The 27656-nt window shown below is 39.0% G+C and overlaps 1 protein-coding gene across 1 annotated transcript in view; it reads left to right on the forward strand.

Moving 5' to 3' along the window:
* The first annotated feature begins 1140 nt into the window (after positions 1–1140).
* ADAM19 (ADAM metallopeptidase domain 19) overlaps positions 1141–27656 on the forward strand; it is a 132539-nt gene continuing 106023 nt past the window's right edge. Inside the window, 4 exon segments of the mRNA XM_074212523.1 lie at positions 1141–1156; positions 1159–1263; positions 4116–4195; positions 23531–23601. Of these exon segments, the coding sequence (XP_074068624.1) occupies positions 1141–1156; positions 1159–1263; positions 4116–4195; positions 23531–23601 (272 nt within the window).

Raw genomic sequence — 27656 nt, forward strand, 5'->3', positions numbered from 1 at the left:
TATAGCTCTACATATTTATTCAGTGGTTTTCCTTATTTTAAAAATCTAACTTTAGGAGGGCTCTTTGTAACTTTTTACCTAACTATTTTACCTACTGAAGCCAAGGAAAAAAACGTCTAATAGTTCTCTGCAGGTATTTGGGGAACTAATAGCCTCCCATCTTCTGGCTAATCATTCACAGATTCTTCAATCAAACTTCATATGGCATAAACTACAATGCCTTTAAACCATCTTTGCTACTCACCTCTAGGTTTTTTCTAGCTTCTCAATATCCTTCCAAAAATGGAGCATACCTCTAGACATGGTCTTCTAGATGTGTTGGGTTGGGTGTAGAGCATTACCCCATGCTAGGCCCTGCGGTACAGTTAGCTTTTGTTTGGCTTTTTTTTTTTTTTTTAGTTTTTGCAAGGCAATGGGGTTAAAGTGGCTTTCCCAAGGCCACACAGCTAGGTAATTAATAAGTGTCTGAGGCTGGATTTGAACTCAGATACTCCTGACTCCAAAGCCAGCGTTCTATCCACTGTACCACCTAGCCACCCCCTTTGTTTGCCTTTCAAATCACACTGTTGTTGACTAACTTATTTTAAGTCTTTAGTCTACCAAAAAGCCTAGCTTTTTTTTTTTCCCTCACATGAAGGGAAAGCTTCTCTAATTTTGTATTTCTGAAATGGATTGAAAAAAAGTTCAAACACAAATGGAGAACTATATTTATCCTTATTAAATTCCATCCTATTCCAATCTATTTTTGAGCATATTGATTTTAAGCTTTGTTGCTATTTTCCCATCATCAATTTGACAAATGTATTTCATATACTCTCACCTAAGTCAGTGATATGATGTTGAACAGTCAGGGACTTAGGATAGACCTCTTGGGCACTTCACTGGAGACCTCAGCTGCTCTTTGCATCCGATGCATCTTTCACCTCTTGGTCTCTATCCTTCCCTTCCTGAACTCTGTCCATTGCAGCCTCTTCCTTCCAGGGCTCAATTTCCCTACAACATCCCTAACTGGCTGGAGGTGGATCCTGTCGAATTGAATTGGGGGGGTGGAGTTTCAGTGGAAGAAAAGCAGCGTCGGCGAGAAGGCGAAGAGCTCGGAGCAGGAGGGAGGGGGAGAAGCCACCGCCTCAGTCAGGATGGATGTGGCTCTGTAGAGGCTGGGAGAAGCCATGCTGGGGGTCGCGGGGAGAGACTGGCTTTGCTTTCTCTCCTTTTCACTGCCCGTCCTGGGGCTGCTGGCGGCTCAGGATGCGAGATGGAGAAGTAAGTGTGTGCGTGTGTGTGCGCGTGTGTGCGCGTGTGAGCCTGTGTGTGTGCCTGTATGTGCCAGTGTGTGAGTGTGTGTGTGCGCGCGAGCAGCGGGGCCGCGGCTTTGGAAGAAGGGTCTGGATCTCTGGGTGGAGGGGGGCCTGGAGAGATCAGAAGTGCGGGGCCCCGGGTGGTGGCAACCTCCCTGATTCTGCCCCTCTGACTGGGAACTTCGCTCTGGACGCCCGGCTCGCCTGCGGGGGGCTCCGCTGCCAGACCCCCCACCCCATCCGCCCCGGCTGGCCGGGCTGGCTTTGTTCAGGCGCCCTGCGCCGCCGGCTCGCCAGCTGGGCTGCTCCTCCGGGGCGCAGGATGGACAAAGCCGTCTCTCCGTCTCCGCCGGCCCGGGGCATCTATCTCCCGGCTCCCCCGGCTCCCTGCGGGAGGCTGGGCCGTGGCTACCGAGTCAGTCCCGGGGGCATCCTCAGTGCCCCCGGCGCTGGACCCCCCGGCGCTGGACCCCCCGGCGCTGGACGCCGGCAGCGCTCTTCGGGGACGCGCGCTTTCCTTCTCTTTACCACGAACTCCCCTGGACCCCCCAGGCTTCAGTCGGCTCCTGAGGGCTCCCCAGGGTGCCAGCGTTCTCTGCTCAGGGTTCTTTTCAACTCCATTGTACATTTTTAGATCTCTCACACTGGAAGTCATTCTGTGCTTTAAGATTACTTCGAGTTTTGACATTCTGTGTTTTTAAAAAGTCCCTTTTCATCCCAACATTCTGTGCTCTAAGTCCTTTCCCCCCTGTCCTTCTGCACCCTGGGCCGTGCGTAGCTGGCCGCACTCATTCATTACAACCCCGCCCCAGAATGGGCAGCTTGGCTGACTTTCCCGACTTGAGAACATTGATCAGCTCCAAACCTCTGCCTGAAGGCTGCAGGAGCCTGACTCTTAAAGGGGGGCTATGCTGATCTGAGCTGAGTCAAGCTGATACAGTTCTGGGACTTTGTGGGTGCCTCTCTGCCCACCAGAGAAGCTTTTCTAAGGGAGCAATCGAATGGGCTTTCATGTTTATGGAGAAAGCACAGTCCTGGAAGCTGAACAGAGCACATTTCCAGGCAGGAGCGATGCCTTGAGTAGTGGACAAATATAGAGTTGACAGACATAGGTCTTCTGCAATTTGAATTTTGTCTGTCTTCTTCTCCCTCCCCATCTGTCATACTTCCCCATAACACACACACTTTTCCATTCTGGAATATCAGATAACAGGCAGGGTATTTTTTTTTTTTTGGTGAAGGATGTTCTAGGGAGGATGGAATAATGTTCTCTGTCCTATAGAAGTTGGGTGGCCTTCTCAGAAATCATGGAGTGGAGATGAATATTTGATTGTCAGTAGAAAACGATCCCTGCCTTCTTGATTATGAATTAAAATTAACTAGGGTATGCTCAGGGAGTGTTGAGCATTTATAATACAGAGAAAGAAAAAAAAAACCCTTCACCTCCTTTAATGACCATTAAGTGAGGCTGTCTGGGGTCCATAACCCTTTAAGAGGATGTCTTTAAAATGAGCAGTCCCATTCAATTCACTAAGTATTTCCTGTCTGGATAATGTATAGGAACTGTGTGAGGTAAAGTCAAGTAGAAAGCAAGACACAATCCTTACTCTTTTGGAACATACAATTTAGTTGTTGAGTCAGCAAGACTTAGGTTCATGGAAGAATAAAAGGTAGTGTTTTTGTGTAAGAAGGTAGAACCTCCAGTAAAAGAATGTAATCTCTATAAAGGCACCGACAGCTTCATTGTTGTCTTAACACCTGGCTCAGACCCTTTATGTATATAGTAGGTGCTTAATAGATGCTTACTTCATAGATTTAGAACTGAAAAAGACCTCAGAAGTCATTTATTTCAATCCCCTCACTTTACAGATGAGCAAACTGAGGCAGAGAGGTTTAGTGACTTGTCTAAGGTCACACATGTAAGTAAAAATCAGAACAGTGCCTTGAAAGGGTATTTTGTGTAGATCCCTCCCCCTTTCCCCAAACCAGCATAGGTACTGACACCTCATCTTGGCTTAGATATTATGACCACAAAACATCAAATCTGAAGGGTTTTAACTGAGTTGAAAAGAATGCCAAAATAGATCCAAGGATACAATTGAATTTAATTGAAGCGATGGCCCTGGTCAGAATTGAAAGTATTTATTCAGGGGCCGGCTAGGTGGCACAGTGTATAGAGCACCTGCCCTGGGGTCAGGAGTACCTGAGTTCAAATTCAGCCTCAGACACTTAATAATTCCCTAGCCATGTGGTCTTGGGCAAGCCACTTCACCCCATTTGCTTTGCAAAAAAATTTTTAAAAAAGAAAGTACTTATCCAGTTCAGGAGGATAATATCTTAAGATAGTCTGACAGCTAAACTGCACCATTTCCTTCATCCTGGGCTTATAGGGGTGTAAGCTGCAACAATACTGTCCACACAAGTGAAACTGCTACCCTAATTATGTCTTCATTGTCTATGATTGTTGTAAGGCCCTCCTATCATTTTAAAGTCCAGTTCATGCTAAATTAGGTTTGGAATCTGCTTTAACTTCTGTTTTTCAATAGTTTGTATTCTTTTATAAAGTTTTTTTAATTTAACTTTTTTTTCTTTTATAAAGTCTAATTTGCTGTTAAAGGCAATAACAGTTTTGTTAAATGAAATGAATTTGCTGCAGTTGTTCCAGAATCACAGATTTGGACCTATAAGGGAACTTGGTCTCATAAATAATAAATGACAAAGTTGGGATTCAAACCAGGTCTTCCTATTGTGGCAGGCTTCCTTGACATATTGTGGAGGTCCAGACTTTCATTGGAGTTTGTACCTTTTGTTTTGCAGAAGAAAGTGAATCAAATACCTTGCCACAGCATGAATTGATAATACCTCAGTGGAGAACAGAGAGCCCAACAGGAAAGAAGGTAAGACTCTGAGGCCCCTATTTGAGTTGCTGGTATTGTATGAGTTTATTGAAATTAATATTTTAATGCATTTTCTTTTTAATGAAATGGCCTCTGTTAATTGGAGAATGAGGAAGGCAAGTTGAAATCTACAATCCGAAAAAATTAACATGCAACCACAACAGTTATCTCTAAGTTATCTACTTTCTCTTTCCTTGGTTGAGCTTACCTCCTAAACTCACTGAGGAATGTTAGTGCCCTCTGTTGTCAGATTTTTTTACCTACTAGGAATCAGCAGCAGTTCGGGTACAGATTTCTTTTTTATGGACAAGTGAACTTAGAACCATATAATCCAGGTATCCAATACCTTTATTTTACGGATGAGAAAACTGAGGTCCAGAAAGTTTATGTGACTTGTCCACACCTGGGATTTGAACCCAAATTCTTTCTTCCTTTTCTCCTTTCTTCCTTTCTTTCCTCCCATCCTCCCTTCCTTTCTTCCTCTTTTCATTCTATCTTCCCTTCTACCTTTCCTCATCTCATTAGAAAATGGAAAAAAAGAAAAACAAACATGCACAATATGCACAATAAACAAATATACACAATAAAAGCAAACAAATCCCCACATTAACTAGATCTATAAAAAATTCTCATTCTCTTTCTTTGAGTCTGTTGCCTCTTTGAAAGGAGACATGTATCATGCATCAACATTGGTCCCGCAGTGGTTGGTCATTGCATTGATCAGAGTTCTCAAGTCTATTTAAAGATGGTTGCTTTCTATTGCTGCCATTGGATAAATTATTCTCTTGGTTCTGCTCATTTCACTTAATTCAAGTTTCCCAAAGACCTGGGTTAGAATTCTTCCTTAGATATGTACTAACTGTGGGACCTTGAGCTTTTACTTAACTTTCTTATCTATGAAGTGAGGGAGTTGGACTGGATGATGATGCCCTTTTATGTTTTTTTAAGCTTTTGCTAGGCAAATGGGGTTAAGTGGCTTGCCCAAGGCCACACAGCTAGGTAATTATTAAGTGTCTGAGGCCAGATTTAAACTCAAGTATTCCTGACTCCAGGGCCAGTGCTCTATCCACTGTGCCACCTAACCACCCCCCTGTGCCACCTAGCCGCCCTGATGATGCCCTTTTTAACATTAAAACTATGATCTTTTGGTCTGGTTCAATAACCAGGTCTCTCTTTATTGAGATCTTGTCACTGTCATACTTTCATCCTTCCTCTTCCCCCCCCCCCACGTCTTTGAGGTCAAAGATTGCTATCTCATTCCTTTGAAGCTGCCATCCCCCCCTCTCCCCACCCCTCAGTGAGTCTAAATCCTGACCCTATTTCTTCCTACCTTGAACATGATCCTGAGTAAATTACTCTCCCTTCTCTGGACTCTAGTTTCCTCATGTGTTCAATGGAGGGCTTAGATATGGCATCCAACTGACACAGTGTATGTGGTGGGGGGCGGGGAAGTGTGGTTATCTTAACCTTGATTTCAGTGACTTAGGGAACTTCTGGAATAGACAGTGCACCCAACAAAGCAGGTCAGCCCAGAGCAGTCAGATGTTAGGAGACTGATTATAGAAGAACTCTTTGACATCAAAGACCATGCTTTATTTAGTTTATGACCGTCATCTCCCTACAGATATTTTTGGCTAAGATTTTCAGGTTAGTAAACTGAAACTCACAGAGGTTCAGTGACTTAGTTGTGGTCATAAACTAGTGCCAGGTAAGATTCAAACCCAGATCCTGAATTCTCAAAAACTTACACATCAGTTAATTTCTGTCATGCCAGAGATTCTGAATAAATATCTCAGTGACAGACCATTTCTGCTTTCCTGGATGAACCTAAGTATAGAGAAGCTTATTAGCAATAGACAATGTCACTTCAAAGGAAGCCTAAGGGGTAGATGATGAAAATTATATGGAACATGTATCCCAGGAGTCAGAACCAGAGACACCAAAGCTTTGTGATTATACTGAACAACAACCCATGGTATTGTTCAGTGGTGTCCATCTCTTCATGACCATATTTGAAATTTTCTTGGCAAAAATACTGGAGTGGTTACCATTTTCCTTCTCCAGCTTATTTTACAGATGAAGAAACTGAGGAAAACAGTATTAAGTAACTTGTCTAGGGGCACGCAGTAAGAGTCTGAGGCCAGATTTGAACTCAGGAAGATGAGTCTTCCTGACTCTGGACCTTGCACTCTATTCACTTGCTGTCCCCCCCCCTGAAGCCTCATACCTCCATACAATAACTATTTTCTTTGAGACATTCTGGATATAATAAACACCAAATTATGTAATAAAAATGAAAGTGATTACTTTTTATTAGACAGGCAATGACTATCTTATTGATATAGAAGGCATTTCTGAATAAAATGTATGCTAATACAGTCAGAATACTAACTTGCTAGAGCAAAGATCAAAATCAGCAACAGAGTGGGAGAAAGATTAAAAATAGAAGGTCTTCTAGCTGTGGTGACTTCAGTTTAACTTGTTTAAATAAGCTAATGGTGCCCCCAAATAGGAAATAGATAAAGCCAAAACCATTGACACAAATGATCACAGCTTCCTAAGGAAGTTTAATGTAAATCAACTGTCAGAACAGGAAGACTAAAAGAAATCAGACACTGCTTCAGCCAGCAAAAAACTTGATCACCTCAACAGGCTGAAAGAGAAGACAGTGTAGTACAAGTCCCTTTCAGCTCTAAGCCTGGGCATCGTTAAAATCTCTGGGAAGTCGACAGAAATACTGGTTTAAGATATAAACTTATCTGTAAAATTTTATGGAGGACAAGAATATGAGTAGGGATACCACATAAAGTAGTGGAGAGGAAAATGAGTCTACTGAAAGCTTGGTTAGGGAACCAACTAAGCAGAATTATCTCAAGGATGTGAAGGATGAAATTGAAAGGATGACAAAACAGACAGACAGATAATGAGAAAAAAAATCTGTAAAGATTTTTATACCAAACCCTTTCCACAATAAATAAAGAATTTATTCAACTTTATTATTTGTCAGGTGCTGTGCTAGGTATACACAATTTCAAATGTTCACAGATAAGTAAATATAGACTATATTTAAAATAGGCATTAAAAACTGGGGCAGTCATTTCAAGGAGTTGGCACCTGACCTGGACCTGAAGGAAGCAAGAATACCTAAAGGTGGTGGTGAGAAAGGAGAGCTTCCTGTACATCAGGGATGGCCTGTTCAGAGGTCCTAATTGTCTATAGCAAGTAGTTGATTTGGGTGGAACTTAGGACTTTGTGAGGCAGAGTAATGTGAAGAAGGGGGAAGCTACAGTCAGATTGTGAAGGACCTTAAATGTCAACTAGAAGTGTAAAGAAAGTTATCCTAGAGGTAAGAAGGAACTATCAGAGTTGCTTGAGGGGGAGAATGATGTGATCCAATTTTGCTTCAGAAATAACATATTCTGTAAGTTGGAGAGAATGAATTGGAGTTGGTAGAGTGGAGGCATTTATTAGGAAGTTGTAGGTTGTTCAGGGAAGAAGCAGGAGGTTCTGAACTAAGGTGGTTTGTGGTTCTGAGTAACAAGAAGGAGACAGATGTGAAAAACGTTGAGGTGGTGGAATGACTAAGACTTAGCAAGCCATTAGCTACAAGGGGTGAAAGGGAATAGTCAGTGATGACTCCTTTGCTGTAAACCTGGGTGACTGACAATGCTGGGGGCCTCAATGAAAATAGGGAAATCAAAAGCAACTCTGGAGTGGGTTTAGTGAGAAAGTTACGTTCTGCTTTGGACATATTGAGTTTGACATGCCTATGGGAAATACAGGTGGATATATCTGTCTGACTGTTAAGAGATGTGAGAATGAGTACAGGAGAGAGATGAATGTATATTTGAAATTTGGAATTTAACCACATGGACATATGGTGCTAGTGAGATCACCAATAAAGAGAGATATAAACAGAGGGAGAAGAGAGTCCAGGACAAAACCCTGGGGTATACCCATACAAAGGGTATGAAACATGGATGAAAATCCTACAAAGGAGGGGGCGGCTAGGTGGCATAGTGGATAGAGCACCGACCCTGGAGTCAGGAGTTCAAATCTGGTCTCAGACACTTAATAATTACCCAGTTGTGTGGCCTTGGGCAAGCCACTTAACCACATTGCTTAGCAAAAGCAAAAAAAGCAAAAAAACAAAAAAAACCCCATCATACAAAGGAGACTGAGGACTGAGAGGTAGGATGTGAACCTAGAATGGTGTCACAAAAACCCAAGGGGAGAGAGTAACCAGCCAGAAGGGGATATCAGTGTCAAACACTTCAAAGGAAGTAAAGAAGGATGGGGACTAAAAAATAAGATCATTGGATTTAGAAATAAGGGATCATTGCTGGTCTTAGACAGAATCATGGAAATGGAAACCAGATTGCATCAGTGAAAGTGCAATTACAGCACTTGAATCTTAACATTAGAATCCCAGATGTCCTACATAAGGAAATAGAAATATCACTGAAGAGAATAGAAATAGCACAAAAATGGGGAGAGTAGATGGACTAAACCAAGTATTCACAGAGGAGTTTCATGTTGCAGGTAATATACTTTTGAGGGAATTATGGATTGATTTTCAGAGAATCTCAGAAATGATGACATTTCTTAATTTATTTATTTTTATTCTTATACTTTTTTAATAATCAGGATTATTAAAAAATTTATTGACATAGGATTTATTGACATAATTAAGAGGATAATTAAAAAACAGAAGAAAAGTCACAGCAGAGTTCTGAAGATGACTTCAAATATCCCTCCCCCCAAAAATACTTGTCTACCACTGAAAATATATATTATTTATGCAATGATATTTGGGAGAAGTAAAATGAAAAATTTCAAACTCCCTTTGTAATCTTAAACATTCCTGAAGAATCTCCAACTAGCTTTTGTTTAGGTGGGTTACAGTTATTGTTATAAATGGCTAGAGAATACTTGGTCTACAGTGATTAAAATGGTTTTTATTAAGATATCTTAACAAAATGGCACACCTCTCTCAGGTGGGAAAGAGAGTCAGGGAAATCCCAACATACAAGCTCTTTTATGCACTTTGGTTTTTTTTTCTTTTAGGTTTTTGCAAGGCAAATGGGGTTTAGTGGCTTGCCCAAGGCCACACAGCTAGGTAATTATTAAGTGTCTGAGACCAGATTTGAACCCAGGTACTCCTGACTCCAAGGCCGGTGCTTTATCCACTACGCCACCTAGCCACCCCTCTTTTATGCACTTTGAAAGACTTTGTTCCTGACCCTTCATGCCAACTATAGGCTGGGGTCACAAATCTAATTGATACATTGGTTCCTATATATTTCCCCACCCTGCTCCTTATACTAATGAGCAAGAACAGATAGATCTCTTTGAGCATTTGCAAAGAAGAAGGTTACTAGGTTACTCTTGACCAGTTAAGGACTAGTTTCTTCTAATCTAGTTTCTTATTTTTGGAATGGGATTAGGAGAACTCTCCCAGTTTTGTGATTGACTGGGGCCATTCCCCCTTTGTAAGGGATTTCAAAGGGACCTCCCTCCACATCCAGTGAAGACCAACAATGCCCTTCATTCCTTTACAACTCCCCCCCTTTTCTTTTTAATAACAACTTGATTTTCACACTTCAGCAGTGTTTTCCTCAAATTAATTCATAATCCTCATCTTCAATAGCACTACTGACTTTTTCTATCAATATTTTTACCTCTTCATTATTAGAGCCATACACCAGTCCTAATTTGCTGATAGAATTTTGTACTATTTGAGTTATTAACTGGATCACATACAGGAGACTGATAGGATTATCCTACTTAGCGCCAATAGTAAGATACCCAGTAACTGTTTCCACCATGAACCAGTAAACCCATTCATCCAAAGAGGTACTAAAAGGACTTGTTCAGGTTTGGACTGACACATGTGCTAACTTTCTGATATCCCTGGTTATCTCCTTTACTACCTTCCCATTGGATGACAAAATTTTAGAAAAATATTTCAACTTTTTTTTGACCAAGAGTATCAATTATTGATATACTTATCTTCCAAACTACAAATTTTTTTGAGAATTTACTTACCTTCCTTCCTTCTTGACTTTCTTCACTCCCATCCTCCCTCTCTCCTTCTTTCTCTTTTGTTTCCTCCTCCTCCTCCATCTTCTTCACCTCTTCCTTCTCCTCTTCCTTCCCCCTCCTCCTCCTCCTCCTCCTCCTCCTCTACCTTCTCCATCTCTCATCTCTTCCTCCACTTCCTCCTCTTTCTGCTTCTACTTCATTTCTTTCCATTCACCATGGGTATCCATTGATTTAATATGATAACTAATTGGTGATTTTTGCCTCATGTCTTTCACTATGCCTTTCTCCACACAACTACTGAAGTGATTTTCCTTTCCTATTCAAAAAACTAGTGACTCCCTATAGTCTGTTGAATAAAATATTAATCCCTCTGTTTAGCATTTTAAGTACTTCAAAAGTAAACAGAACCCCCCCAAAACACTATACACAATGATTGCAACATTGTAAATGGAAAAAAGAACAATATCAGAATAATTAAAAAAATGATTGTTGCAAAATTATAAAGAACAAGTTGGTCCCAAGGAAGAGATATGAGAACTTCTCTATTCTCCTTCACAAAAGTGGAGGTTCATGGATATGAAACATTGAATATATTGGCAGATTTTGTTATATTGATCAATTTTGTTGATAGTTTTCTTTTCTTTTTATTCTTTTAAAAGTATATTCTTTGTTGTATGAAATGGCTCTCTGGGAGGAGAAATCATCATAATCATCATCATCATCATCATCATCATTATTATTATTATATCAGTTTAAAGCAATAAAATGTTTTTAAAAGAATAAAGCATGTCACAACCTATCTTTCCAGATTTGTTATATGCTATTCCCCATCCACACTTGACAATTTAACCAAACTGGCCTTTATTCCTCCCACATAGAATTTCTTCCCCCAATTTTGGTACTTTAATCACCTTCCCTTAGTCTTGGAATATTCACTCTCCTCACCACTGCCTTAGAAAATCCTCTTCCTTAAAGATTCAAAGCAAGCACCAGCTACTATTTGAAGTCTTTTCTGAGGTCCCCAACTTCTACTGTTCTTTTAGTAAATACTTCGTATTGTATCAATATTCATTTTATTTTACTTATAAGTACAACTATTTTCTTACCCAATAGAATATAAGTTCTTTGGAAGAAGAAATTGTCCCATTCCTTTTATTTATATGCCTACTGCCTAAAATAGGGCCAAGTACATTGTGGGCAGTTCATAAATTCTTTTTTGATTAATTGATTTATTCTTGAAAAAGATAGGGGAATAGGCAGACTTTTGCAAATGATATGCAACAGATCTTAGCTTTGCAGTAACATAATGGACTGAAAGGTGTAGAGAATATTGATCCCCTTGAACTACTTGCTTTTGATTATAAAAAAGCATTTGATATAATAGGACAAAATACACCCAACACATTGGTTCTGTTCTGGGCCCTCTTCTTTTTTTCATAGTCTCTTGGTGATCTCAACTCCCATGTCTAGAATTATCCTCTTTATGCAGATAATTCCTCGTTTCTCTCTCAAGAACCACTTTAGAATTACCCATCATTTCTTAGGAATTTACATCTAGATATCCCATAGATAGTGATAATCATTTTCCCCCTCAAATCACCCCCTCTTCTTTCTTTTCCTCTTTTTTGGAGGACACCACTATCTTTCCAGTCACTCAGACTCTCAACTTCAGCGTCATCCTTGATTATTCACTTTGCTTACCCCTCCAATTTAAATCTTGTGGGGGTCTACCTCCTCCTATCTCCTACTTGTTTATCAGGCTCCCTCATTCACTCTCTTCTCCAATCCATGTCTGATCACCTACCAGCAGGAGGTTCTCAAAGCACAGATGGAATCATATCCCCTCTCTGCTCAGCAAGTTCCATTAGCTCTCTTTCTCTTCTCTGATTAAATAAAAATGAAAATACATGTAAAAAGGCAAAAACTCCTCTGTCTGGCAGCCAGAGCCTTTTGTGATCTGACTGCATCCCCTTACATTATAAAGACTTCCCTTCTCATTTTCTATGCCCTGGAAAAACTGACCTCCACACACATACACCATTCTTTCTCTCTGCTTTGTGATGCGTGTGGGCTTCCTTCATGATGAGAATGTTGCTCCCTCTCTATCTGCTCCTCCGCAGATTCTTCCCAAGTTGACTTTCAAGCATTATTCCCTGGATGAGAACTTTCCTAATCTCACCAACCACCAGAGCCTTTCTTGTATCAATTGCATATCTAATTTTAATCTGTCTCTGTGAACTTTTGTCTTGCCTTTCTAGACTGTCAGCTCCCCAAGGGCAGGGTTATTTTGCCTGTTTTTGTTTCCCTAGTGCCTAGCTCAGGACTTGGCACATATGAATTGATTGAGTAAACCTCCTTTGGAGAAATTATTGTGACAAGGGTGTCACACAGGTTAAGATGACATAGATGGCATGTAATGTGCATTGATGGACAACATACTTGCTTTCACAAATTCACAGAATCACTGAATTATCTTCTGGAGACAGTGTCCTGCTTTTACCATTGTAACACATTGGTGAAAATGATGGTAAAAGTTCCAGGTCCTGTGGGAGGTAAGTGGAGAGAGGAATACTAGGGCAGGTCCATGGAAAGATGTTTTGAGTTGAGTGAAGCCCTTTGGTAACTTTGGGTAATAATAATGATGATGATATTAAAAACTGACATTTGTATAGAGTTTTGATGTTTGCAAAACACTTTACATTTATTGGATCTTTAACAATAACCCTATAGGGTAGATACTACAAGTTTTATTATCTTCATTTTACAGACAAGGAAACAGATTCAAAGAGAGGGTAAATTCCTTGCCTCTAGTCTCAAGCTAGTATTAGAGGTAGGATATGAAGTCCTGCAACTCTAATAGACCAAATTGTTTGTAATATACCTTCTGCTTTTCTTCCATGTAGCCCCAGATACAGTAGTCTATTGTCTTTTCTGTTTTTTTAAATAAATTGCATTAATACCTTTTATTTTTATCCTAGTCAGTCTCACATATAAATCTACCTCAATCAAAAAAATCCTTCTTGTAACAAAGACAGAGTTCATTAAAGCCAACCTACACCGTGACTATTTAACAGTTCATGCCACATTCTCTAATCATAATCTCCCCAATTTTCTACTGAAAAGAGGAGGGGCACTTTTACACAATTTTTTCCTCTATTCAAAATTGATCTGTACAATTGCTCAGCATTTGATTTCACTGTGATGTTCTTTTCATTTCCTTTACTCTAGTGATGGTGCCTTTCTTTCCCTATTTTCCTCACCTTATAACTCTAAATTACCTCTGTGTGTGTAGCCACTTTGTGAATTATATGAGAAAAATAGGAAAGATCAAGATCTTTTAACATATGGCACACTTTTGGCCATTTCTCAATACTGGTTCCACAATTGACCAGAAAACCATGTGATCATGGAGAGAATCATTTTGCTTTCTTGGGCCTCAGTTTTCTCCTCTGTAAATAAGGGATGCAATTATCTAGTTGTGCTTTTATTAAGATATCATGAACATTTGGGTTACTAAGGAAATTCAAATTCCTTCTAATATTAGCAGAAGTCAAACAAGATTAGGGAAGAATTTTAGGTTATCCAAGCATTATATTCAACATTCTTCTAAGTACCACACAAATTGTGTACTGTACTAAGAGCTAGAGGAAAAGATGAATAATGAAGTAATTTCTGCTCTCAAGGGCATTTGGGGGGGCAGATAATGACATGTACACATTTTGTATAATTCAGTGTAAAGGGAGATGGATGCAAAGGAGAGATCCAGGTAAAGTGTTATAGGAAAACATGAGGTAGGAAAAAACACTTTTAGATTGGGGAGGGGGTATGTGTGCTAGGAAAAACTTAATGAAAGAAATGACACCTGAGTATACCTTGAGGGAGGGGACAAATTTTAACAACCAGAGAGATGAGAAAGGCCTTGCAGTCAGTAAAGAGATGAAATTCATTATATACAAGATGGATAAATTGAAAATAGCTTTAGAAAATGTTATTATATTCACGGATGACTATCAGATAGTCATTTATTATTGAGGAAATTTAGGAGTGTGCATTGAATTGTAGGGAGGTCTTATTGCTGTACACTCTTACCTTAAGACCCAATGTGTGTTTCTGTAGTCAAATGGATAGCTAAGTTACTAAGGAGCATCAGAAGAGGAATTATCTAGAAAACAGAAAATGTTATTTGATGTTTCTACCAAACAGCAGTGTGAACAAATGCAGGATATTGTGTTCTGCAAGGAACACTGGGTACAACTCATAGCTCTACTTGGAGATTAAGCTATGAATAAGATCTTGTTACACCTGGTTCAACATGAGCTGAAAAAAGACTTTTAACAAAAATAAAAGAAATCTTGGGAGATATGTTCTTTGAAGGCAGGGAATGAGTCTTTTCTATCTTTGTATATTCTTCACAGTACTTAGCATAGAGTCTTACTAAGAAACTCAGTAATAATAAAAGCTAATATTTATATACTACTTCTAATATGCAAAGTCTGATGCTGAGAACTTTACAATTATTTTCTCATTTGAGCCTCAATGTATGGTAGGTGCCATTATTATCCCCCTTCTACAGATGGTGAAACTGATATAAGTCAAGGTAAAGTGACCTGTCTGGGGCCACACAGCCAGTAAATGTCTGAGGTGAGATTTGAATTCCTAACATCAGACCTAGTGCTCAATCTACTCTACCACCTAAGTGTTTGTTAACTGAATGAACCAACAAATTTTCAGAGAGAGAGCCCAACTCTTCTCTAGATTTTTCTAAGGCATCAATATGAGCAGTGATGCTGATTCTCTCCAGGTTAGGGTAAAAGACAGTGGAAGGACTGAACCAGTAAAGTTAGCTAAAAAAGATGAAAAGAGCATCAGAGAGTTGTTCAGTTATTTGGCTGAGGTATTCCTAACATATCAGGAATGTCATATCTGAACACAAGTATAAAGACATTTTCCAAAGTCAGAGAGAATTGATTTTTAAATTTTTAAATGAGTGACTTTTCTTTGGGAATTACCTACAGTCATCCCCTCTGTTCTTCCTTTGTAATGTTTTATAATGCTATTGACCAGGGCAGTTACCAAATCCTGTTACCACTTCTCCATTCTGAAGCCCCATTCATCCTACTCTGTCCCTGAGATACCTTCAAGTGTCTTTAGAGAGTTGGTACTTGTGCATAGCATGGCATTTGCCTGTGAGAGACCCTCAGAGTAACCAACTAAGGCACAGGACCTGAGAGATGATGGCAGGGGTAGCTTGATCTGGTAAATGTGTCTTCACTTGGAGAGAGCTAAACATCCAGTTTTAGCAGGGTTTTTTTTTATTTTTAAGAGTAAAGTTTTCCTCCTTATGATTGGGTAACAAGAATTTAAGCAATATATCCTGTTATCATTTCTCAAGAATTATAGGTCAGAACATTCAGATCTTAGGAGATCCCTGCCCTGGGGCTCTTAGGACAGTGGAATTGAGGGGGAAGTGGGTTGGGGTGGGTAGGAAAAAAGAGAGCCCCAGTTATACTGACAACACATTTGGAAATGAGTCTCAAACCAAGAGGTGCAAGGAACTGCACTTCTGATTTGGCAAGAATCTCCTGGGCTGTGAGAAACCTTGACAGATCACCTATTGGATGGACCTGGCTAAGCAAAATCAGGCTTAAAACATTCTAGACTCCCTTTATTTTGTAGACATTGAGAGAGTTTATGGTTCTATAATCCTCTGAAATGAGTATCTCTCTCACCTTTGTCCCTCTCACACGCTATGTTATATTTATTTACATACCAAGTGTAGCATTCTGAGCAGACTGTGAGCTCCTGGAGGGCTGTTCATTTTTAGATCTTTGTTTTGGCAAGGCTTGCCACTGTGAGTTCCATGTAGTATACATGTAATGTTTATTGAATTGGAGATGACTTGTTCCTGTGTCTTAACAATACTCATGGTTAGGAAGTCTTACTCTTTATCTAATTTAGGCCCCTCAAGCTACAACTCATTCCTGGTTTCTCTTAGAAATTGATAACAAGAGGACATCACTCAGATGTTTGAAGACATTGATCAATTGTCATTTAGTAATAATAAAAACAAAAATAACTTGAAATTGTGTGCTTTGTAGTTCACACTGCATTTGATTGTTGCCACAGGAAAAATCCTTTGAATCATAGTCATAAAATATCAGTTCTGAAAGGCCCCTTAAAGATTTTCCCCAATCCAAAACATTCATTTTGTAAAGGAGAAAATTGGAGTTAAAAGAGGAAAAGTGGCTATACTGTAAGTTCCGCAAGGACAGAGAACCATGTATTATTCAAATCTTTTTGAGAGGTAGCTTGGATAGAGCACTGTACTTGGAATCAAGAATTAAAATCCCTCCTCAGATGTGTTACCCTAAGCAAGTCATTTAATTTCTCTGGATTGAGAAGTCAAAAAAAGAAGGGAAGCAAATATAGATGTTTGACTGTAAAAGAAAAAAATGGCTTGAGGAAATATCAAAGTCAAAGGAAGATTGTTAAGGGTAGAAAATATTTTAAGTACTGGAGAAGGAATCAATCCACCAATGAGTTGGAAAATTAGAGATAAGAGGTAATGATAAAAAGAAAAAGGAGGGGGTGAAGCTTCTTAGAGGAAATGAGAGTTTATTAAATCAAGGGTTCAAGAAGAGAAATTGGTCTTGGCAAGAAGAAGGACCAGTTCTTCAGAGGTGTAAAAGAGAAGGAAATGTGAAATGTATAAAAGGATTTTGAAGTGTGAAATAAAGGGAAGAATGTAGTTTAGAATTCATGGAATGTAGTTTAGAATTCATTCTCTCAGCAAAGTAGGAGCAATGGTTGTTTGCTGAAAAAGAAAAGGAGGGAAGAGAATTGGAGTGGCAAAGGAAGTCTGAGGAACAAGAAGATTTAGAAGGGCCTCTGCAGGAAATGTTAGTCAAAAATTAATCAGGAAGAAGGAAGAAATATCTATGCAGCAATGAGGCCCTTGTTGAGTTTGTAAAATGTGAATTTGAAATGAAAGTCCCATTGTCAAAAGTACCACTAGCAGAGAGCTAGAGGGTTGGTGCTGTAACCAACCTCACTTTCTCCTCCAGAATCATCTGGGTCCAGTGGCCAGATATGAATCAGGATGATTGAAGATAGCCCTGGATGTGAGGTAATCAGGGTTAAGTGACTTGCCCAAGGTCACACAACTAGTAAGTGGCAAGTGTCTGAGGCTGGATTTGAACTCTCTTCCCCCTGACTCTAAGGCCAGTGCTCTATTCATTATGCCACCTAGCTTCCCTTTAGAAGAAAGGGATCTAGAGATTGAGTAAATGAATGAATAAACACATTTTAAAACAGATTTAAGAAGAATGAGACATAGCGAGATATGGAAGGATAAAAATTTGTTATCAGGGATGGGAATTTCAGGTGTCATGACTGTAAATTATGGTGAAAGCTAAGATCTACCTCTTCCTTTACTCCCCAAAGGGAGTTGAATATTTAGATCATAGGAGGTGATGAATCTGGAGGCCAGAGAACATCAACATATCCTGAAATATTGTGTGTTATGGTGGAATGGAAGACTATGAACCAAGTTCCAAACTCCTTCAGAAAGGAGGGAGAGTGACCCTGAAATCAGTAAGTTGAAGTAAAAGGGTTCTAGTCAGGATGTTATAGCAGAATGGAGATGGCTGAAGGATGGAACAGAGAGGTTTGGAGGCAGTGGCCAGGAGAATGAGTAGACCTGCTCCTCTACCCAGCCCAATGGGCTAAGAGGCATGAGAGGAGCATCCTGAGATGAAGATAGTAGTCAGGATGCACAGTCTTCATAAAGGAGTCAGGTTTCTGGAAGGATAAGAAGATGGATAGAAATGAGTAGAACCCAGCATAAGATGAAAAGGGAATTTTAGAGGGCACAATTGAAAAGAAAAAGTAGGATGTGTGTGTGTGTGTGTGTGTGTGTGTGTGTGTGTGTGTGTCTACATGAGTTTTCTAGGGGTGAGACAGTGAAGTGTGATAGAAAGATTAGATTTTCAAAATTATCATAGATAGTATAGAAGGAGCTGAGAATTTTTTGTCATTCTCAGGATAGAGGAAGTGTCCATTAATTGGGAGCCAGAACTTCCAGAGTCCTCAGTGATGGATGTCCATGCCAGGACAGTTTCATTAGCCTGTTCACTTTTCAAACTTTGGGAAACTGAGTTAAAAGACAGCAGGAAAATCATTGGTTTCCTAGGACTGTGACTGAACTCACACTCAACATTTGTTTCTTTGCTTCATCCTGAGATGGGAAGCATCTAATCTACCAGGAAATACCCCACATGTATAAGACTTGCTGGGTGAAGAGGCTTCTAAATTCAGTTCTTGACATGGGTTTGGTTTTAGACTTCATTGTCCTTGATCTAGTGATGTCTTAGAGTAAAGTAGGTATACCTACTGCTGTAGGTGCCTACACCTATCTGGGCACCCAGTAGATACAGAGAATTAAAGTGTTGTTAACAAATATTTATTGCTTTAGCTCATATAGCCAGTGATTTGCAGAGCCAGGATTTGACTCAGGGTTTCTGAGTCCTCTGCTCCTACTGCCTTCCAGTATGAATTAATTTAATTTGACAAGCATTTATTGAGTACCCACTACCTATAAAGCACTACCATCATGGTTGAATATTGTGTTCAAGATGCTTAAGGTAAATGAGTTAGGAGGAGGTAGGCACGTATATAAATACTTATAAAATATGTATAAAACTATCACTATAATGTAGTAGGAAGGGACCTATGACTAGAATGATATGATTCTAAAATGATATCCCTTATTCAAAATGAATAAAACACAGAGGGTGGGGGCAAAATTGTTTAAAGAGACAATGTAGTTGCATAGAGAGCTTCCTGATAAACTTAATTTCTAATAAAAACATATAAAGAAAATGGAACTAAGATCATGTAATAAAGGATGAATTAAAAATAATTACATGAGCCTATGAAATAATAATGTCAGGAGTTTTAAAGTTCAGATGAAGCACAAAAGGAATACCTAGAGAAAAAAAAATTGTGTGATTTAAAAAAACATTTATTTTAGGGAAAAGAATATTTTAAAAAAGAGGAAAATCTTTTTCTGGGTTAGATAGGAATTCTTATAGATGACAGAGAAAAGACAGAATTCCATGACTTTTGTTTTGGGTCTTCTTTCTCTATGAATGTTCTTTGTTTTGGAAAGAACAAAGCAAAATGAGACTATTAGGATAATCAGGAGATAATAAGAGAACATCTAGTTGCCTTGGATGAATTCATGTCATCAGGCCCAGATGGACTATATGTCATGGAACTTGAAAGGACTGGCAAATAGGATTGCTGAATAATTGAAAGTTCAAGGGAGATGAGAGAGAGTAGGGCTGGAGAAGAACAAATGTTACCCTGAGTTTCAAAAGAAGGAAGAGCAGAGTCAGCAAAGTTTAACCAATGAGCCTGACATTGGTTCCTGGCAAAACTCTAGAATGTATTATTAAAGGAATAGTTTGTGAACATCAAGAAAATATGGGGATGGCTAGGTGACACAAAGGATAGAGCACTGGCCCTGGAGTCAAGAGTACCTGAGGTCAGATCTGGCTTCAGACACTTAATAATTACCTAGCTTTGTGACTTTGGGCAAGCCACTTATCCCCATTTGCCTTGCAAAAACTTAAAAAAAATATGGCTTCAGACAGAATAGATTATGCCAACTTAACCTCTTTTGTTTTTGATGGGATTATTAGACTAGTAGATGAAGGGAATGTGTGTTTAGATATAGTTTATCTAGGTTTCAGCAATGCAACATGACAAAGGTGGACCAATGTCTTGAGGGGAAAGGGAAAGAAGGCAAATTGTAGGATCATAAATTTAGGAATGGAAAGGACCTCAGTCTCCTAAAGGACAAGATGAAAAGATGGAGTGGATAGTAGTACAGTTAAGAGGATTCAGAACTGTTTGAAGGGTCAGAACTGAAAAGTGATCATTAATGGCTTTATGTTTTAAAGACCATAAAGGATCTTTAATGGAGTGCCCTAGGAATTCATCCTTACTCTCTGCTGTTGAACAGTTATTTTTTTCCTCAATGATTTGGATAAAAACATAAATGGCCTTATTAAAGAATGTCAGATGATCCAAAGTTGGAAGGGAAGGCTAATACACAGCGTGACAGACGACAGACAAAACAAGATATTGACAGGCTAAGATAAAGGACTAAATCTAATAAGAATAAATTTAATTAGGATAAACTTGCAGTTGGCTAAAAAAAGTCAACTTCATAAATATAAGAAGGGGAAGAGTTGGCTAAATAGCAGTTTTTTTGGAAAAGATATGGATGTTTTAATAGATTACTAAGGTCAGAGAATCACAGAATCACAGTTTTGGGAGTTGAAAGGTCCCATGGCTATCTGGTCTAGTCTAAGCAATATGAGTCCACAGTCTGACATGACAGTCAAAATAATTAACTTTTCTCGAGAAGTATTGAAGAGAGTCATAATGTCCAAAATGAAGGAAGTGATAACTCCATTATATCCTGATCAGTGAGTCTAATCTGGAAGGGTACAAATAAGCTAAAGTATCCAGAAAAGTACAGCTATGATGATGAAGACTCTCAAAATCCTATCATATAAAGGTCAGCTGAAGAACCTGGGAAGAAACAAAAAAACAAACAAAAAGGGGAGGGGGAGCTAGGTGGTGCAGTGGATAGAGCATGGACCCTGGAATCAGGAAGACCTGAGTTCAAATGCAGCCTCAGATACTTAAGCATTACCTAGCTGTGTGACTTTGGGCAAGTCACTTAACCCCACTGCCTTGCAAAAACAAACAAACAAGCAAAGAACAGGGAAGAATTTTGCCCAGAGAAAAGAAGAAGAGCATGTAGAAGCTGTTTGCCAGATGAAGGTGGGGGTGGGAGGGGCAGTAGTAGTAGAGTTCCATTCCAATCATGGGCTGTGGCATGAACCAAGGCAGGGAGGGCAGGATGGGAAGAGAGTGGGCGATAGAATACATAAAGGGTAATTTGAAATCAGGTTGGAAAGATCAACTGAATCCAGATTGTACAAGGCCTTGGATAGTTGGGGTCAGGTTTTTATTTTTATTAAACTGTAAGGAGACATTGAAGGTTTTTGAGTAACAGAATGACCTCATCATAGTGATCATTAGGATAATTCCTCAGGGGGTTGTATAAACTGGAGAAGGGGATGAACTGAAGGAGCAAGTCCAGTGAAAAGCTACTGTACTTATTTGACTGGAAAGAGTTGATTGCTCAAACTAGGGTAGTTGCAGAGAGGCTGATCCAAAAGAATCAGATTTGCCATATTGATCTTAGATAATGGCATCAAGAACCTATTGGTGGGAAACACAATCACTAATCATTCCACTTATTGCCTATTAGGTAAAGTATAGTTTAATATTTCTTTCTACAAAATTTCTTTATATTTATCTGATTAATTGAATAATATACTTGGTTATATGAATAGAAAATATATTTAGAACAATATATAGTAAAAGACTCCGTACCCCTTAGTTGTTTCTTGTAACCGTAGTTTGAGGTGTTTGTCAACTACTTCCTCTGAACTTGGCACAGTCCTGGGTACTTGCACCATCTAAACAGATTGTTAACTCCAGACTAATAATCTCCTAGTTCTTCTCAGGTCTGTTCTTTTCTCCTTACAACCTATACTTGTATACTCTTGCCAGAGTATTCTTTCTGATGCATAGATTTGCTTAGGTCTCATCATCTGTTTAAAGATAATAACTCCTGTCACCTTACCAAATAAAGTCTGAGGACCTTTATCATTCAGAACCTTCCAAGAAATGATGCCATCCACCTGTTTCTTCTTCTCTCTAATATTTCTCTGCCTCTGCCGCTGTTGTTATCAAAAAACTTTGAATTCTCATGTCTATGTTCTTTGCTCATACTTCTGCCTCTTCCTGGGATGCTTTTCATCTTCTTCTCTGTCCAGCTTTTCAAACTCAGATATCTTGAGTGCCATCTTCTCCCAGAAGTCTTTTATGATTATCTTCCCTACCTCTGCCCCCTACTTTGTTAATCACACTCTTCCTTAGGCCTTACAGAGAATTTTTTAAAAACAACATTCAAATGCACTTATATCATCTTGTAGACTATATCTGGTGTGTATCATAACCTTCTACGCCAGGTGTATCTGGCCAGTGACCAGTACCTGATAATGTGCCAGTGAGCAGTGTCTCTGGAATAGTGCTCTGCCTACAGTAGGTGTTTAATAAGCATTTGTGGTACTATACCTTATCCACAGGGTCATTGTGACGCTTAACTGACATGATGTAGGTGAGGCTCTTTACAGCCAGAAAATGTCTAATTAATGTGAGCTATTATTAATAATAGTATTTATAATTATTTATGAAAACTTATGTCATAAATGATGCATTCAACTGTGAATACTATATTTATTTATAATTTCTAATAGCTAATATTGATCACATAAAATATCAAATCAGTGTCAGCTAAACATATTTTATTTATAATTATAATTAATAGTAACATCATTGAAAATTTTATGATTACAAGGAACCTCCATCATATCATGAAGGCCTCATAATAACTTATAAAGAAGGTATAAATATGATACTGTGTGACCCCGGAAAAACACCCTGTTTGACTCAGTTTTCTCATCTGTAAAATGAACTGGAGGAGGAAATGGCATCTATGACAAGAAAACCTAGAAAGATTCATGAAGAATTGAATGTGACTAAGAACATCCTAACAACAGTAACAAAAATTAGCCATAGTTCTTAGATCATAAAATTGTGGAATCCTAGAATTTTAAAACTGATATTCATTAACTACTTACTGTGCATGAAGTTTACATGGTGAAGACACAAGTTTTAGATACGACATGATCCTATTTCTCATTCACACTGAAGATTCTGTTCTAATTATTAATGATTTATTCTAATACTTTTAGGAACAGTAATATTCAATCTGAGTGCAAAAATGTGTTGCAGCCAAGTGAAGGCTTCAGTCTTCTTTGTCCCTAGTGAGGCATGCTTGTCTTTGCTCTTCAGTGAGATAAAACTCCTCTCATCTAATATTTTCCCTTGACAGCCCTGGTCCCGGGTGCACCTCGATGGGGCTGACTTCTATTCGACTATATTTCTGTTTTCTGTTTCCTTTATCCTTCAGGAGGCTCTAATAGTTGCTTGACTGGCCTGCTTTTTGTTAAGGAAGTTCGGTCAACTGTGGAGCCAACAGTCCCTTTTTTCCTCACTCACTCAGTGACATGCTGCCATGAACATCTGTGGGTCCCAGGCCCTTCTCTGGGGGAGCTGACATTCTTTCTTTATTGTTTTCAGCATCCCCTCAAAGCTGAACTCAGGATAACCGCAGAAGGGAAAAACCTCATCTTGGACCTGGAGAAGAATGAGTAAGTGGATCACCACAATGTCTAGGAAATGCACCAATTAACTTTTGTAACCCTGTGTGTCATATAGAGGAAGCAGGTGTTGGTGTTTTAGAATAAAGAGCTAGTTTCACAGTAGTTCTCAGTAAAGAGGAAGGGGCATTAACTTTGGAATTAGAGGTCCAGCATTCCAGTTCTGCCTTTTATGACTGTATACACTCATGATCTTAGAGTGAGTTCCTCATCTGTAAAATAAGAGTACTCAGGAACTTTTTGTGGCTTCCTAAAAATCATGCTAGCTTTGGAGTTGGTGGAACTGGGTTCCAATCCCAGATTTGCCACTTAATATGTGTATGACCTTGGCAAGTCTAGACTTCAAGTTTCCTTTTATGAATGTTATTTTACTTTACTTTTTTAATTGCATGCAAAGATAGTTTTCAACATTCATCTTTTGTAAGCTTTTTTGTATCTCCCTCTCTTTCCACCCCCCCATAAGGCAGCAGTAATCTGATATAGGTTATACATGTATAATCAAGTTTAACATAGTTCCATATTAATAATGTGAAAGAAGAATCAGAAATAAAAGGGAAAAACTATAAGAAAAAAACATAAAACTAGTTTTATAAAGTGAACATGGTCTGCATTCATCATCATAGACTTGAGTTTTCTAGGGTTAGAGAGCCTTTTCCACTTCTAGGTTTATGAGTGATGAACCTATGCACTGAATGGGAAGTGTCAAGTGGTGCCTCCTGAGCCAGTACAAAACTTCTGCTTAACATACAACTTAGGGAGTTACTGCTGAATTTTTTGTATTTTTAAAATTAAAAAAAAATTTTTTTTAAATGTTAGGATTCCTCAGGGTTCACAATAGCCCTCTTGGAAAAGGTTGTTGTAGAGAAAATTTACAAGGCCACAGCAGTTATCTATAGCCAAGCTCCAACTCACCATACAACAGGAAGCAAAGGAGATTGTAGAAACCAGTGGAGCTGGACAGAAGCCAGTAAGGCATGTGCTGGGATTTGGATCCAGGAATTCTGGCTTCTCTGTCTTCTGTAACGGCTCGTTCCCCAAACAAAGGGATTAGGTTCTGCCATATTTGCTCAATCAGTAGTCTGGAGGACACATATGCTCTGCTCATCTGTCTACCTAATGCCATTGATTTTGGGTGGTGGCCTTTCCTGGGAATGTTTATGTATTGATTTTTCATTTGGCCTTAGAATATCTTGATTCAGGTTGTTGGGCTGGTGAGCAGAAATATGTTGCCTTAATATTCCCCAAAGATAGTGGGAGATCAGTCCCTGGCCAGGTGATCTCCCTTCAGCAAGAAAGAATGAAGTACTTTGGTTTAACTCTACCAAAGGAACCAGACCTCATTCTGACATGTAAACACAGCCGATAAGACTGCCTGGCTTGGAGAGCTGCCGGCTCCTTCTTGGCAGCTCCCTGAGCCCACTGAAAGCAGATGAGTAATCAAATCATATGCTTCCAAGAAAGGGATGGATGAGGACCTTGCCATATTCAGCATGATGAGAATTATTGCTAGAGTCTAGTAGCTAGGGAGAAAATGAATTATTCCTAATTTGGGCTTTTCTATCCTTTTAAGAGGAAGAAGAATGTCTGAGGCAAGGTAATAGCTATTCTCATTCTATGGGCAAATATGGTGGGGTGGGGGAAATCCTGGAGGCAGATGGGGGGTGCGTTGCTATACCTCAGAATTTCAAAATTAAAAGGGACCTTAGAGGTCATGTGTACTATGCTTTACCTGAGCAGAAATCACCTGTACAACACCTCTTACCTGCATTATTTCAATGATCTCATTTGGTCTTGCTTTTCCTAGACTCCTTGCCAGGGCAGTCTTCACATTGTCATCTAAGTAAATTGCACTTTTGCTTCCAGGACAAAATATAAATTTCTCTGTTTTTTTTAAGTTTTTTTGCTAGGCAATGTGGTTAAGTGACTTGCTCAAGGCCACATAGCTAGGTAATTATTTAGTGTCTGAGGCTGGATTTGAATTCAGGTCCTCCTGACTCCAGGGCCAGTGCTCTATCCACTGCACCACCTAGCCACCCCTCTGTTGGGTTTTTAAAGTTCTCCATGACATCGTTCCAACTTTCATTGTACATTACTACCTTTCCCATAATATATAATCCGGCCTAACTGTCCTTCATCACTCCTCACTCATGATACTCATCTCCTATCTCTGTCTTTGCACTATTTGTTTCCTCCTGCCTGGAATGTAACTGAAATACCACTTTTACATAAAAAAGCTTTCCTGATGTCTTTTAGTGTCCTCCCTTGTAAATTGTTGCTATTGTTGAGTCATATCAGACCCTATTTGGCCATTTCCTTCTCCATCTTATTTTACAGAAGAGGAAACTGAGGCAAACAGCATTAAATGACTTGCCTAGGGTTACACAGCTAGGGTCTGAGGGTAGATTTGAATTGAGGTCTTCCTGATTCCAGACCTGGTGCTCACTCCACTGTGCCACCTAGCTGTGCCAAAGACTATCTTTTATTTAATGACATTGTAGTTATAGCTACATTCATCCCTTTTATATTTATTCTATGTACATGTACAAGTACATGTCTCCCCTTTTAGAATAAAAACTCTTCAAGAATGAGGATTGTTTCTTTGTTTATCTTTTTATCTCCACTGCCTAACTCTGCTCCTTAACCATAGAGGTTCTTAAGAAATACTTATAGATTGATGGATTTATCTTACTGTCTTGATTCATTTGTGGACAGCTCATAGGAAAATTTTTCTTACATGGAGATGATGTCTTCTCTCTTAATGCACATTGCCTCTAGTTCTGCTTTTTGAGGGCCATCTATTGATGTAAATTCCCTTCCACATCAATCATTCAATAAACATTTATTAAGGGTCTACTACGTATAAATGTCATGTCTAAGTCTTCTCTACGTTAAACATCTCTTGTTCCTTCAGTTGATAGATGCATGGCATGGTCTCTAGTGCCCCTCAGCACCCTAGTGGTTCATTTCTGGACTTATCCAATAGTTCATCTATATCTTTCCTAAAATGGGTTTTCCAGAATTGAATTACCTCTATCACCAGAGCTCTAATCCTGGCCAAATGAATTTGCTCCAGGTGTTACAATACTTAGGTGCATCTCTGAACACCTTGCTATGGCATTGTTTGTTTATTATGTCTCTTAATGCAGCCTAAGATTATATTTAGAGTGCACTTTTTCCCTTGGTCCTCATTTCACATTTTTGGTTCACTGAACTTCCAGACCACTCACACCTTCAGATCTTTTCCAAATAAACTATTATATAACCAGATAATCCTGCATTTATGAAGTTATTTTTAAAAACTAAGTACTTCACTTTATCTTTATTTTTATTATTATTTTTATTTTTATTAAGATTTGACCCATTGTATTAGTCTTTTGAAATTTATTTACTCAGTTGCCTAATATGTTAGTTATACCTCAGTTTTTATATCACATTCAGATCTGATAAATAGGTGGTGCAGTGAATAGAGTGCCAGTCCTAGAATTTAGAGTACCTGAATTCAAATGTGGTTTCAGACACTTATAAACTGTGTGACATGGGGCAAATCATTTAACTGTGTTTGCCTCAGTTTTCCCATTTGTAAAATGAGATAGAGAAGGAAATGGCAAACCACTCTAATATATTTGCCAAGAAACCCCAAATAAGGTCACAGAAAGTTGGACACAACTGAAAACAGTTGAATGGAGAATATCCTTTTATCTAAGTCATTGAATGCTCCAGACAGGGCCAAGAACACATCCTCAGCACCCCTCCACCAGAGGCATCTAAGTGGATGCTAATGTTTTAGTAACTTCTCTTTATGTCTGGCCTTTTAAAGCTCTAAATTAGTCAATTAATTTCCTTTGTGCTCATCTGGATCTCTTTAGATAACTTCTCTTTTTCTTACTCATTATAATCATTTGTGTCATTAACTTTTATTCTGAAGCTTCTCTTTTCTCTTGAGTAGACTTCCTTTTTAGAGTTTTAGGTCAGAGATCCCTCTTATCCTTTTCCTCTCTTTGTAACTTGTTCTATCATAATCGATGTTTGTCGATCTATGCCTGACT

Source organism: Macrotis lagotis, chromosome 1 (assembly GCF_037893015.1).
Source record: "Macrotis lagotis isolate mMagLag1 chromosome 1, bilby.v1.9.chrom.fasta, whole genome shotgun sequence".
Classification (NCBI taxonomy): Eukaryota; Metazoa; Chordata; class Mammalia; order Peramelemorphia; family Peramelidae; genus Macrotis; species Macrotis lagotis.